Here is a 13,052-nt window from a genome sequence, read left to right on the forward strand (position 1 = left end):
TGGAAGTAACTGGGTTTGACTTGTGTTCAGCCAGTATCTTAACTGATGATGATCATGTGTAGAATAATAAATGCACATGGCACATGTTGTAAATTATTTGGATTGTTACTTAACAACTGAAATGGTTATTTTTTTATTTCTAAACTGTGTGCATTTTTAAAGGTAATTACTTGCTTAACTTTCAGGAATGCACCCACTGGTATATTTGATAGTACAGCAAGCAAATATTTTTAGAAAGCTATGCTTCTGCAGTCACATTTTTTCTCTCTGTCCTTAGTTGTAATGGAATGTGAACTATTTTTAATACAAATGTGTAGCCTGTCTAATTAAATGTCTTGTTGAATTGTCCTAAGGGCTTGAAAACAAAGCTACCTGGTATTCTTGCTTATCCAAGGGAATAGTTCAAACCATTAGATTAAAAAAAAAATGTTGATTGCTTAGTAGTTGCCATTTTCTAGACTATGCAGCTAATTTTATACAGATCACAGAGCAAAAGCATTAATAACTAAAACAAAAAAATCTGACAATAATAATAATAATAATAATAATAATAATAATAATAATAATAATAATAATAATAATAATAATAATATTTAAAATAATAAAAATCATATTTCACACTCGCTTTTCATCCAGCTGTTGCCAATGAAACAGGTACAAGTATCTGTGGCGATTATTAAGCCCCACAAAAATATCTGCATCTGCCTCATTAGCAACAGCTGGATGGGATTCGAGTTTCATAATCATGGTAAAGCTTTATTTTTGTTCATTTTAGAAATATTTGGATGGCTCTGAAAAGGGCCTTTGGCCTTCCTTCGTCCCTTCCTTCCCCTTCTGCCACGTTCTGTTAGAATGTTTAATTGTTCGTCCTTTGTCTCTTCCTTCGCCACCTGCCACCGTTCTGTTAGAATGTTTCATTGTTCGTCCTTCGTCCCTTCCTTCCCCTCCTGCCACCGTTCTGTTAGAATGTTTCATTGTTCGTCCTTCGTCCCTTCCTTCCCCTCCTGCCACCGTTCTGTTAGAATGTTTCATTGTTCGTCCTTCGTCCCTTCCTTCCCCTCCTGCCACCGTTCTGTTAGAATGTTTCATTGTTCGTCCTTCGTCCCTTCGTTCCCCTCCTGCCACCGTTCTGTTAGAATGTTTCATTGTTCGTCCTTCGTCCCTTCCTTCCCCTCCTGCCACCGTTCTGTTAGAATGTTTCATTGTTCGTCCTTCGTCCCTTCCTTCCCCTTCTGCCACGTTCTGTTAGAATGTTTAATTGTTCGTCCTTTGTCTCTTCCTTCGCCACCTGCCACCGTTCTGTTAGAATGTTTCATTGTTCGTCCTTCGTCCCTTCCTTCCCCTCCTGCCACCGTTCTGTTAGAATGTTTCATTGTTCGTCCTTCGTCCCTTCCTTCCCCTCCTGCCACCGTTCTGTTAGAATGTTTCATTGTTCGTCCTTCGTCCCTTCCTTCCCCTCCTGCCACCGTTCTGTTAGAATGTTTCATTGTTCGTCCTTCGTCCCTTCGTTCCCCTCCTGCCACCGTTCTGTTAGAATGTTTCATTGTTCGTCCTTCGTCCCTTCCTTCCCCTCCTGCCACCGTTCTGTTAGAATGTTTCATTGTTCGTCCTTCGTCCCTTCCTTCCCCTCCTGCCACCGTTCTGTTAGAATGTTTCATTGTTCGTCCTTCGTCCCTTCCTTCCCCTCCTGCCACCGTTCTGTTAGAATGTTTCATTGTTCTTGCAGCCCTGTTAATCGTCACCGCTTTAATGGCTTGACCCGCTAAACTACACCTATGCCACTGTTATTAGGCTTCCAGGCCATAGGGCTGGGAAGCCTATTGTTATTGCTGGGATTCTTCTTCTTCTTCTTCTTCTTCTTCTTCTTCTTCTTCTTCTTCTTCTTTCTGCCAAAAGCTGTTCGAAACTGACGAAATTCGGTAGGATGGTAGAAGCTTATGGGAAGTTGGTAGATGTTAATTGAACATATGTCGTAGGTCACATGGTTTGGCCACCATATTGGATTGAAAAAAAAACATTTTGCCTAAGTGTAAAAATGTGTCTTTCAGAAACCACTTACTGCAGAGTGCTGAAAGTTGCTATACTTGTTGAGGGATAGTCCAAGAATAACTGGTGTTTGTAAAAAGCTGACAGGTTGTGTGGTATGGTGGCCATGCTGCATGATGTCATAATCACACGGTACAGACATCATAATCACAAACTACAAAGATTTTCTCCTCCCAAACCGCTAGTCCTATTGAACCAACAAGTGGCACACAGGATCCTAGTATGGTGGTCTTTAAGATTTGGTCAGGGGAAGTTGCTACAATAAAAAACACGGCGGCCACATTGGATGACATCATCAACATACAAAACTGGCTAACAACTCCTTGTAGAGTGCAGATCGGGCCGTGGTTACTGTGGAACACATATAGTAACCCATGTATGCATTCTGTACTATTTGCTAAAGTGTTTGGTGCTGGTACTGTTACTGGTTCTGGTACTGGAAGCCGTAAAGTTGCTGGCAACTCTAGTTATTATTATTATTATTATTATTATTATTATTATTATTATTATTATTATTATTATTATTGTTATTATTATTATTATTGATATTATATAGTATGTTTTTAAGATGTACTCCTGATTTATTAGGATACTAATACATTCCTTTATACCCATATGTTTATATACATTTACATATAGATATAAATATTGGCTATGCAAACATATTACTAATGTATATTATTGCAGCAGGACAACATCCCTACAGATTTCTTGTTTAACTCAATTTTAAAGTCTGTTTGTTTTTTTAAATAGTTTGATATTCGTGAAACTTTTCACAGCTGTTGTTTCTACAGCTCTAGAAGTTTCATGAATGGCAAAACAGAATTTAAAATAGAATAAAAAAACAGACTTTAAATAACTTTGAATTAAGAGCCCTGTTCAGTTCATTTATAACCAGAATAATAAAGAATATATATATTTTTTTAATATATAAATTATAAATGAATGCAATGAAAAGAGCAAAAGTGTGAAATGTTGGGTCGAGTAACGTATCACTGACGATGAAACCGAAAACAATTGAGTCACATGTGCTGTGGATTTAGTGCAAGCATTTAAAAAAATACAAAACTACTCTTTTTTTATTTCTGTTTTCTGTTTACTCGAATACACAATATGTGGAACAACCGAAGCCTTCAAATAAAATCAATAGCAATTATGTAATTAACACCTAACAGTCTGCAGACCATTCCTCTTAGCTTACATCACTTAAAAATGAGATTGTGAAATGTCCTGGGACACAAGCAGCGGCTGTGTTGACATTGTACCCCGTTCGGTATGACCAAAAAAAGAACTGTATTATTATTATTATTATTATTATTATTATTATTATTATTATTATTATTATTATTATGTCATAGATGGGTTGTCAAAAAAACATTATCAAAAATCTTGCCTCCTGCTGCTCCCTCTGCACTCGCTGCTTGTGTTGGGCCTTGGTGAAATATAGTGTCTCAGCACTGTTGGGTTCTGCCGCAGGAGTAATTTTGTTTTATCTTGAAGGAGTCTTTGGTTTCCAGACGAGCAGCGCTGCTTGGAAAGCATGTGCGTCACTGTCTGAGGCAGTGTGACGTGAGCTGGTTGGCAAGCGAGGGGAAGGTGAGAGAGCTGTGCACACTGAACCCTGATGGGTGTCAGGCTGAGTTAGGACACACATTATTATTTCATTACCCTCCCTGTCAGATTCTATCAAGACTTTTTGTTTTCATTTTGAACCTGCGATTGAAAGCTGACATTGGACTGAGCTGGATTCACAGAGAATCAGTGGCAAACAAACGTCGAGGAAATTGCACTCCTTTTTGACGGTTTTTGTATTCTAGAGACAGGTTATTACATTCAACTTCGACTGACGCAGTATCTATCATTTTATGATAAAAGCTCTTTCAGAACACAATGAGATGACAAGCAAGAAGATCTGGCACTGAGACAGTTTTTTTTTTTGTATAATGTATTGTAATAAATGTTGTTTTAAGTTTTATTTGGCAAACACTTTTCAGGACATAATAGATTCCTATGTTTTTCAATCATGTGGGTTGACAGCCCTGAGGACTGTGTCTATCCGCAGACAGGTAATGGATAGACTGCTGTTCATCCCATGTGGCACAGTAATCCCAAAACAGACATTTACCAGAGGTTGTTCCTTTGATAATCACTTTATTTTATGAAAAACTTCACCAGGATTCACCAGGGAAAGTACTTTTCAATGTAAATTAACTTTCATTCATAGGATGAAGTCCAATGTTGATTCTGAGTCAACCAAGTCAAATTCATAAATCCCATTGGTTGACATTATCTTCTGTTTATTTACTGCCTTGTTCACTGTCAAAATTGGTTTGAGATTGGTCCAATTGGTTTCTATGGTGAGCGTGACTCTGACAGTACAAACTAGGAATATAAATCCTATCGTTCCAGTTGTTTAGCAAAGCTGCCACTGACATTTGAGGTAGTTGCTTCATACTTGCACACCTGCATGCTAAATGAGTTGTTGATCATGACATTGACCTCATATGTAATATAGCTGTCGTATTGAGGTCATGTGACTTTTTAAGTTTGGTCTGTATAGAGACAGTGCACTTTGATGTTAATGTTTTGGTACATAGCTGTATTCCATAACCTGTCCACTCAAAATGAGCTCTTTCATTGTCACATGTTTTAATCTCCGGTCATATCTATGACACTGTAGGAACAACAATCAGGGATATAAATCAGAAACCGTTTCAACAGTTAATGTTGAAATATGTGTGCAAATTACACATAAATGAGAACTGAAGCAAGAAAGAAAAGTAACCTAGCCATAATGATCTGTGAGAAATATCATGTGACCCGTTTGAAACACCCCATTCTTGGACACATGAGGCAAAGGCAAAGGCCAAGGCAGAGACTGGAGGAAATATCCTCAAACCAACCTCACTGCTGAGAACTGGTCTTGAGGATTCCCAAGTTGCAAGTTAATATATGATGTGTTGCATGACTGTATTCATGTTAATATATTAAGCACTATAATACTTACACTACAGTATGTAATGGCCAGTGATTACCACAGTGTACTAAATATAGACCCATTGATGTCCGGTGTATTTATTGCTGTAATGCAAATCAAATGCCCTGGAGGAAACTGGTTCGTAACAACTTTTCTTTTGTTCTTGCTTTTTCCCTTCACTCTCTCAATCACAAACAAGGTTTAGGACTAGTTTAGGAGTGAGGTAAATTACATACAGCTGTGTTCTGCTTGTTTTCAGCTGGAGAATTAGTATGCAGAATCAATTTCAACTCCAAATGAATATATAGACAGTACCTATATATATATAGACTGACTGTAGAGAATACCTGGCAGTGAGATATACAAAATGTTAGATTGGGTGAGGTCATAAGAAAGAAGGATTTATTTTTCATATCTTACTGTGGACCTGATGTTCTTTATGCCACGATCACTAATGAATATTGAGCAATGAATAATGCATGCTCTATTCTCACAGTAGCCCTTCTTCTAAAATACAGAGTAGAGATTTAGATAAGACACCAGCTGTTTTTCTGGGATGGTCGCATGTTTCTGTCCTTCTAACAATAGTATTAACCACTGTAGCTGCCCTTATACCACCATCTCAAGGGCAACTCACACCTGGTCATAGTTAACATTAAAGAATGAATGTAGATTGTTCTTGAAAACGCTATTGCCAGCAGGTACTCCACAACAGCAAGAGGGAAACACCCTGACCCAATTATATTTAATGGCTCTGTTTACCAGGCAGTCTTGTTTGACCTCACATTAAGTTAAGTCAATGTTATACTGCAGCAATGAAACTAATGCTTATTCCCAATTCTGGTACATGTAGGGCAACAGATTGAATGGCAATATTAAATCACTATGTTTTAATAACATGCATACATTACAGATTCACTGTAACATGCACGCATGACACCACTCCCTGTTGCTGTACATGTTAGGTAAGGTCACTTGTCACTTGTTAATGTCATTTATTTATTATAAAGGGGGAAAGAAATTTCTTTAATTTTCTAGAGGCATTTTGCAAATTAAGAATCCTGACAGGGCCACAAACTTGAATTCCATATTGTCTCTTTTGACTTAACTGTCAGCACTAGATCTGGAAAACGAAATGTTGATTTCTTGACAATACCTGATTTTCATTTGCACTTACATTGCAGTGCATTCTGGTATGTTTTACCTGTTGCAGGTACCTTTCGCTTCACCCTACTGGGTATATTAAGCAACACACAATGCCTGGGTATATTAATGCACAAATCCCTGTGCTTTTCCCTGCCACTGTGAAAACTGTATATCATACTGTAATCTCTTTGTTTTCTCCACATTTTCATTTGCTGGTCTTGTTTCTTCTTTAATGTACAGAGATGCTAATCAGTATGGCAGGGAAAATTAAAACAAGGTTATTTTTCCCATTGCTTGTTGCTTCCAAAAGCTGCTGGGGCTGTGATTGGCAGCTTTGGAGAATCCTTCCAATCAGTGTGCTTCCTATGAGTCATGTGATTCAATTTCAATTTCCGTGCAATATTACTTTCATAAAAGCAGGGACTTTATTTGAGACAAGCATATGGAATGACACTGCATTCAAGGGAAATGTTATGGATTGACCTTTAGGGCTTTATGCTACTTTACTAACTGCACATGCTAATAATCAAATATCTTTAGGGTGTGTTCTTTTAGATAATTAATATTTCCTTTGTGTTAAAATAAACATCTAGCAGACAATTTGAGTACCTTTAGTGTGTTTAACTGTGAAAAGTATTATAAACTCCAGCAAGAGTCCGATTTAAATGATTTAAACACCAACTCTAGATCAATTTGGATCAATTTATTAAGTGATTAACAACACATGCCACTGAATCAGTTGGTGCTAGTAGCAATATAAACATTAATTGCGGGATTTTCTTGACCTACAGTTTGGTTGCAGAATAATAAAATTTGTTCTTGCCTTGTGTTTTTGCAGGAACATTTTGAGGCACTCTTCCTTGCTTATGATGAGCATGTGACATTCCAGCTGTTTAAAAGCTTCAGGCGTGTGCGGATTAACTTCAGCAACCCCAAAGTAGCGGCCAGTGCCAGGATAGAGCTGCACGAGACGCAGTTCAGAGGAAAGAAGCTCAAGCTTTACTTTGCCCAGGTAGGAAGGCAGTAGCGAACATAAAACTCACCATCTGTCTGTAGGATTTTCAAACAGTTGTTGAGTGATGCTTGGTCTTAACATCAGAGACTTAGGGTTTTGAATCCCAATTTGAAATGCTAATAGATACTAGCTGTTTTAAGTTGTCCTGTGACTGTGTCTTGAAAAAATTGGTGGGATGCACATTGAACCTGTGATCCTTCATCCACAGCTGGCAGAAGCTCTGGAAGAAAATGTCATAGCAAATGTCATAAAACGTGGACTTCTAAACACAGTATTCTCATTAGTAAGCGATTGCCAGATGAGAACCCAATAAACTGGTTTAAATCTTGCATGGGAGAAGAATGTTATAAATGATGTAGCTGTTAATCAGAAAAGGGTGCCATGGCTTTACCTTCTGGTCCTCTCTAAACCTTAGTTTACATACATGAGTTTCACATATCAAGAGATAACGGCTTATTCAGTTGTAATGAAATTTGATACAGACATTCTTTATCAAGTTATTTTTGCCTTCCACAGGTGCAAAACCCAAGTACAGATGGAGTTAACCTGCACCTGGCTCCTCCAAAGCCATCCAAACAGTTCCTAATCTCCCCGCCATCATCACCGCCTGTAGCATGGCAACAGATAGATGATGCCACCCCTGTGATCAACTATGACCTGCTTTATGCAGTTGCAAAACTAGGGCCTGGTGAGTTAGTTAATTTTGCATGGATTTCTTTTTTTTACTGGATGAAAAGATGAGCAGAGTTGCCATGGGTGACTGCCGTGCATTCACTTCTCTGTCACACCAATATGTCACAAACTAGACCTGGATGAAACTTCTCTCCAGGCTGTGGGTGATTAGCAGGTGTACTGGGCTTATCTTTTGTCTCTGTTTCTGAAACAACTTCATTAATGTCACTTATGATGTGATTGTGGTTGAAGGCATTTTTCCACTAGACGATATAGCTATGACCACCTTCAACAAATGGAACATGATTTTTATCCACTTCTTTTAAACAATGTTTAGGGTAAAACAAGCAATTTCACATCCGAATATTGTAACATGTACTGTAGCTAGAATTTAGTTTTGGATGATTATCCACAAACGAAAGTAATAAGGCTCTTTAATAATTTAATGTTTCAGAAACATACACTGTGCTAAATACAGTAAACAAGACACACCAAGCCTTGTCATGTCTTTCTAAATCCTGTCCAGTAGCTGAAGGGAACTGCAGAACTACAGACTCAGTAATGCCAATTTAGTGAGGCAGCTGTAAAGTTTTCAAAATTAGATGTGTAAACTTTGACACCAACCTGTGACAGAACGGAGAGAAACTTCACAAAAGCTGGTTCACATGTCACAATGTCTTTGCTGAATAATTTAACAGCAGGAAGACTGTCAGACAGCATTCCTTCCTCACTCGATAAAAATAGGCATTTAGTGTCCTGGAAAAAAAAAGGTTGTCTTCTTTTGAACGAAATTGAAGCGACTGAAAAGGATGGTAAGTGAAAGGGGAAATGCAAAGGGGAACACCAAAGCTTAACCCTCCAAACAACCTTGAAAGTGTGGTCTCAAAATAACGATTCCAGTTATAAAGTGATAACTAGTGCACATGAATGTCCTGGTTTTCACAGGGGGTTGTCTTTTAAAATACCTAGTCAGGAACTCTTTAGTGATGCTTCAGTACTTTTGCTGTAAACTCAACCATAAATGTTAAAAAGGCTTGGTGGTCTGCATTGTACTGCTGGGAGCATCGCTAAATGCTAGGAGATTGTGTCCCAGTGCATATTCCATCTGCTTCATGGACAGCCATATTATTTTCATATAGCAGCTGTTTTCGAGATTCCAACCATTCTAATTTTAGCTCATTAATGGTTAAAAGCTTTTAATTCCATGGTTGGCTTGATAAGTAAATACATCACAGTTAGATGGGATATAAATAATTGTTAATTATTCTCTCTCTTGGATAATATTGCAGTGGGTCACGTTTGCATTCAATTAGAGAGCCCTCAGGGAGCAATATTAAATGTCATTTGGTATCCATTTTCAAATTTTTAGGGCATGTTAGCAGAATTGGTTTAAGATTACACATACAAGCATTCTAAATGATGCCACAGTGTTTAGTGTTTTAAATTTAACCCAACTCCAAAGTCTTTTTTTTTTTAATCCCAGAAAGATGTCATGCTGTAGTTCTTTAATCTAGGACTGTCCCTTGAAATTCAGAATTAATTCCAGCAAGGTTTATAATACAGTAGTTATGTTTCTGAGGTTTAAAAAAAAAAAAAAAAAAAACGTTTCGGTCAGTATTCTATTTGGTTTTTGCTAGACATTGTTTATAGGATGAAACTGTGAAACTGCACTGTGTGGTTGCTGACAGTGATTCATCTAAACAACACTAAGGTCTTTCTCTTGGTGTTCCTGTTATAATCGTATCCTCCCCATTTGGTGTTTGGATCTTACATTTTTGTGACCAGCATATAAACATTTACATTTGGTGACCCTGAATTTCATGTGCCACATTTCTGCCCAGTTCTGTATGCTGTCTAAATCTTTTGGGATTTCTTGAGTGGCTGTAGGTGTTCCAACTACTCCACAAAGTTTTGTATCATCTGCAAATTAGACAATCTTGTTTGAGATCTGCCCTCTAAATCACTGCAGGAAGAGCCGTTTAACAAGTGCTCTGACTTTTCTGTTCCATACCACATCATGGATCATTATAGCTGTGTTACCTGTTTGACAATGTGGGCAATAATCCTTACACTGTCAATACACTTTAAAATTGTAAGTGTAAAAAGTTCTCAGGATGTTAACAATGAAAAGAAAAAAATCCAGTTACATTATTTAAACAGTTGTAGCAACACCTGGGGACGTGTAACACTATATATTTCTTTGTTTAGCAAGATTTTAAAATAAAAAAATGAGTTTTATTTATGGGTAGCTTCCTTAGAAGGAATTGGAAAAAATAGATTTATGCATAAGTATGTCTTTGTGATTTGATTGAAAATAACGATCACCCAGGTTCGCAAATCCATGTGCAGATTCTTACTGCTTATGACATCATTGATTTCAACTGTCAATCATACAGATATTGACTTACTTTGAATCAATGCTGAATGTCTGTTTGTTGCTGCCGTGAAAAGATTTGACAAATACCACAAAAAATAAAAAATGAAAAGCTGGAGTACATTCTCAGACTGTTGCTGAGGCTTTTTATATATATATTTATAGAATGGTAATGGGGGGTAAATCATTTGAGACATTTCACTTTGCAAAAAGCATAAGATATCCATAGAAACTGTACAACAGAACTTTTGAATACATGAACATAATTAGAAAAATGAAATCCGCCTATCCCTGGCAGAAATATTTAAAGATAATTAAGTTGTGAGTCATTATACAATGCAGGCATTATAACTAGCATTGGTGGCCCAGGTATGTAATTCATCGTTAAAGGAATTATACCCTTTGAATTTGTAAAATTGCATTTTGATCTGTTTATTATCCAATGTTTTTGCCCTCATATATTATAATATAAGATTTCACTAGTTTAGTCAATTAAGCGGTCATATATATATATATTATATATATATATATATATATATATATATATATATATATATATATATATATATATAAAAATATATTATAAAAGAAAAAGGAAATCTTAGCCTCACTACAAAAGCCTTCTTCAGAGACCAGCCCAAAGAAAAACTATACTGGTGACTTTAATTTAAACATGAGTGCTGATACAGTAATAAATAATTATTGTGAAAAACAAATATAGTGGGATTGTAATTAGATAGAAAAAATACAGGGTTACAAAGTATTTCTTTAAATGTTTTTAGATTAAGTAATTTATGTTTTAGCTACTGTTTCACAACTAATAGATAGCTTTGTATTTGACATTGCTCGGGCATCTTAAAATGTGCTAGTCAGATAAGATATGAAGAATGCTAATGAAGAATGGGAGAGGAATGGCTCATGCATAACAAAACATGCTGTGCAGTAGCAGACAAGCATCTTTATTATGTATGCAGCACACGCTGATTTGACAAGGACATTGTACAATACAAACAAAGACAAAATACAGCATTGCTAAACAGCATTTACATTTTAGTTTCTTCTTGATCAAACCATCTTAATATTATTTAATTCATCTCTTGAATTGTTCCTTGTTGCATTCCTTTTGCATTTTTCCAGCTAAATCTAGGCTCTTTCTTTATTGCCAGGGGTGTGTTACATTGATAGCAATTCTGCATATAAGACCTGAGGTGGGATAGTGTTCAATGTTATATCTTGACTTTGCAGAACAAAAACACAATTACCAAATAATAGTAATGCCTACTTATCATGCAATGTAATATGCTGTAGTTTTGAATGGTAACCAAAGTTCCCAAATCAGAATAAGACCAATAATCCAAACCTGTAACTTCAGCCAATTCCATTGATGGAAATTCCTGTGAAATGGTATCAGGTGATGTATGTGTGTAATGCAAGATCAAATTCCAAACCTGAGAGTAGTGCCAGAGAGAGAGACACTGCAGCACATATACTGTCTGTCACCACAGTAACTGGCCTTTTTCTTGTCTGACAAGTATTTGCTGCAGTGTAACTGTAATGAGTACAAATGAAAGGGCACACAAATTATACAGGACACATGCCCTGAGACTAAACTTCACATTTACTAGTAGTAGGTGGTGTCTGTTTGTGTCTGTCCTTCTATTCTGAAAATACTGTTGTCTCTGTGTTAACCATAATGACACTTCATTACATGCAGGGATGCTGTGGTTAGTATTGCATTCTGATTAATTAGCTGTACTATAAATTGCATTTTACTACATCACCATAATAATGTTAATTCACATTCAGTTCCATACTGTATCTCTCATTCAGCATTTCTCTTCCAATGCCTGTATGCAGGAGCCCAGTGATGCCATCATGTGGACAGCATGGTCCCTTTCACGGAACCCTATATTATAAATCAAGTAAAGCATACTTTTGAGTAAATACAAGCTTTTTTTATGGTTGCAAGAACCATACATCACCACATACTGTATCTACAGCTACAGTGTGGCGAAATGTTTTGCATCACCCAATAGAATTGACACATTTTGCTTCATAAACTCAAACGAAACCTGCTGAACAATGTTACGTTAACATATTGAATTATGTATCGCTTTGTATTTTTCCATATACTTGATGATGTGCCATTTCAAAATCTATAACATGAATCTACTATGGCTTCCGGTAAACTCTTGCGATATAGTTTTCTAGTTTATTTGATTACATGATGGTAAATAAATTATGTTCATAAAATTTCTAGGTGATGCAACACGTTGGGCAACAGCTGTAGAACAGTGTGCTTTTAAGAAAGGCTATTGAAAGGGAAGATGTTGTTATCATCACTATATTTTAGGTAAGAACTACACATCCAGATTAGCAGTTCCAGATACTCTACTATGGCTTAGGCAATTCTGATACCTCTGATTATGAAACACAGTTGAAGCTTTACACACAATATATTTATTTGTAAGTGTACAGTATGTGTCAACCTATGTTTGCTTTCCCATCCTTTTAATTTTTAAATAATAATAAAAAACTCTTAGAAGCCTAATTTGTGTGGGAGTGCTCCATAAAGTGTATATTGCAACTGTAGTGAATATGCAGTTCACATAAAACTGTACTAAACTACACCAGATGATGTTCAGTGGCAATGCAGTGGGGCTATAATGGCAAAGTTGTCCTTCTATACTTAGAAGCAATGGTCATACAGTGATATTAGAATACTAACAAGCAGTACGCTTTGGTAATCTATAGTAGTGTCATGGTACTATGTCAGAAATGAAAGCTGGCATTTGATAAAGTGCAGGATATAAACAATATGT

At 36.6% G+C, this 13,052-nt stretch overlaps 1 protein-coding gene across 4 annotated transcripts in view; it reads left to right on the forward strand.

The window, feature by feature from the left end:
- Positions 1-13,052, forward strand: part of rcan2 (regulator of calcineurin 2) — an 82,324-nt gene that overhangs the window by 64,852 nt on the left and 4,420 nt on the right. For 2 of the 4 annotated variants that reach the window (XM_041249729.1, XM_041249728.1), the window contains 3 exons: positions 3,547-3,642; positions 7,008-7,181; positions 7,701-7,872. In XM_041249729.1, the coding sequence (XP_041105663.1) occupies positions 3,547-3,642; positions 7,008-7,181; positions 7,701-7,872 (442 nt within the window). The remainder of the gene's footprint in view (positions 1-3,546; positions 3,643-7,007; positions 7,182-7,700; positions 7,873-13,052) is intronic. The other 2 variants (XM_041249730.1, XM_041249731.1) reach the window with 1 other exon arrangement.

The sequence above is a fragment of the Polyodon spathula genome, chromosome 5 (genome assembly GCF_017654505.1).
Source record: "Polyodon spathula isolate WHYD16114869_AA chromosome 5, ASM1765450v1, whole genome shotgun sequence".
Lineage (NCBI taxonomy): Eukaryota > Metazoa > Chordata > Actinopteri > Acipenseriformes > Polyodontidae > Polyodon > Polyodon spathula.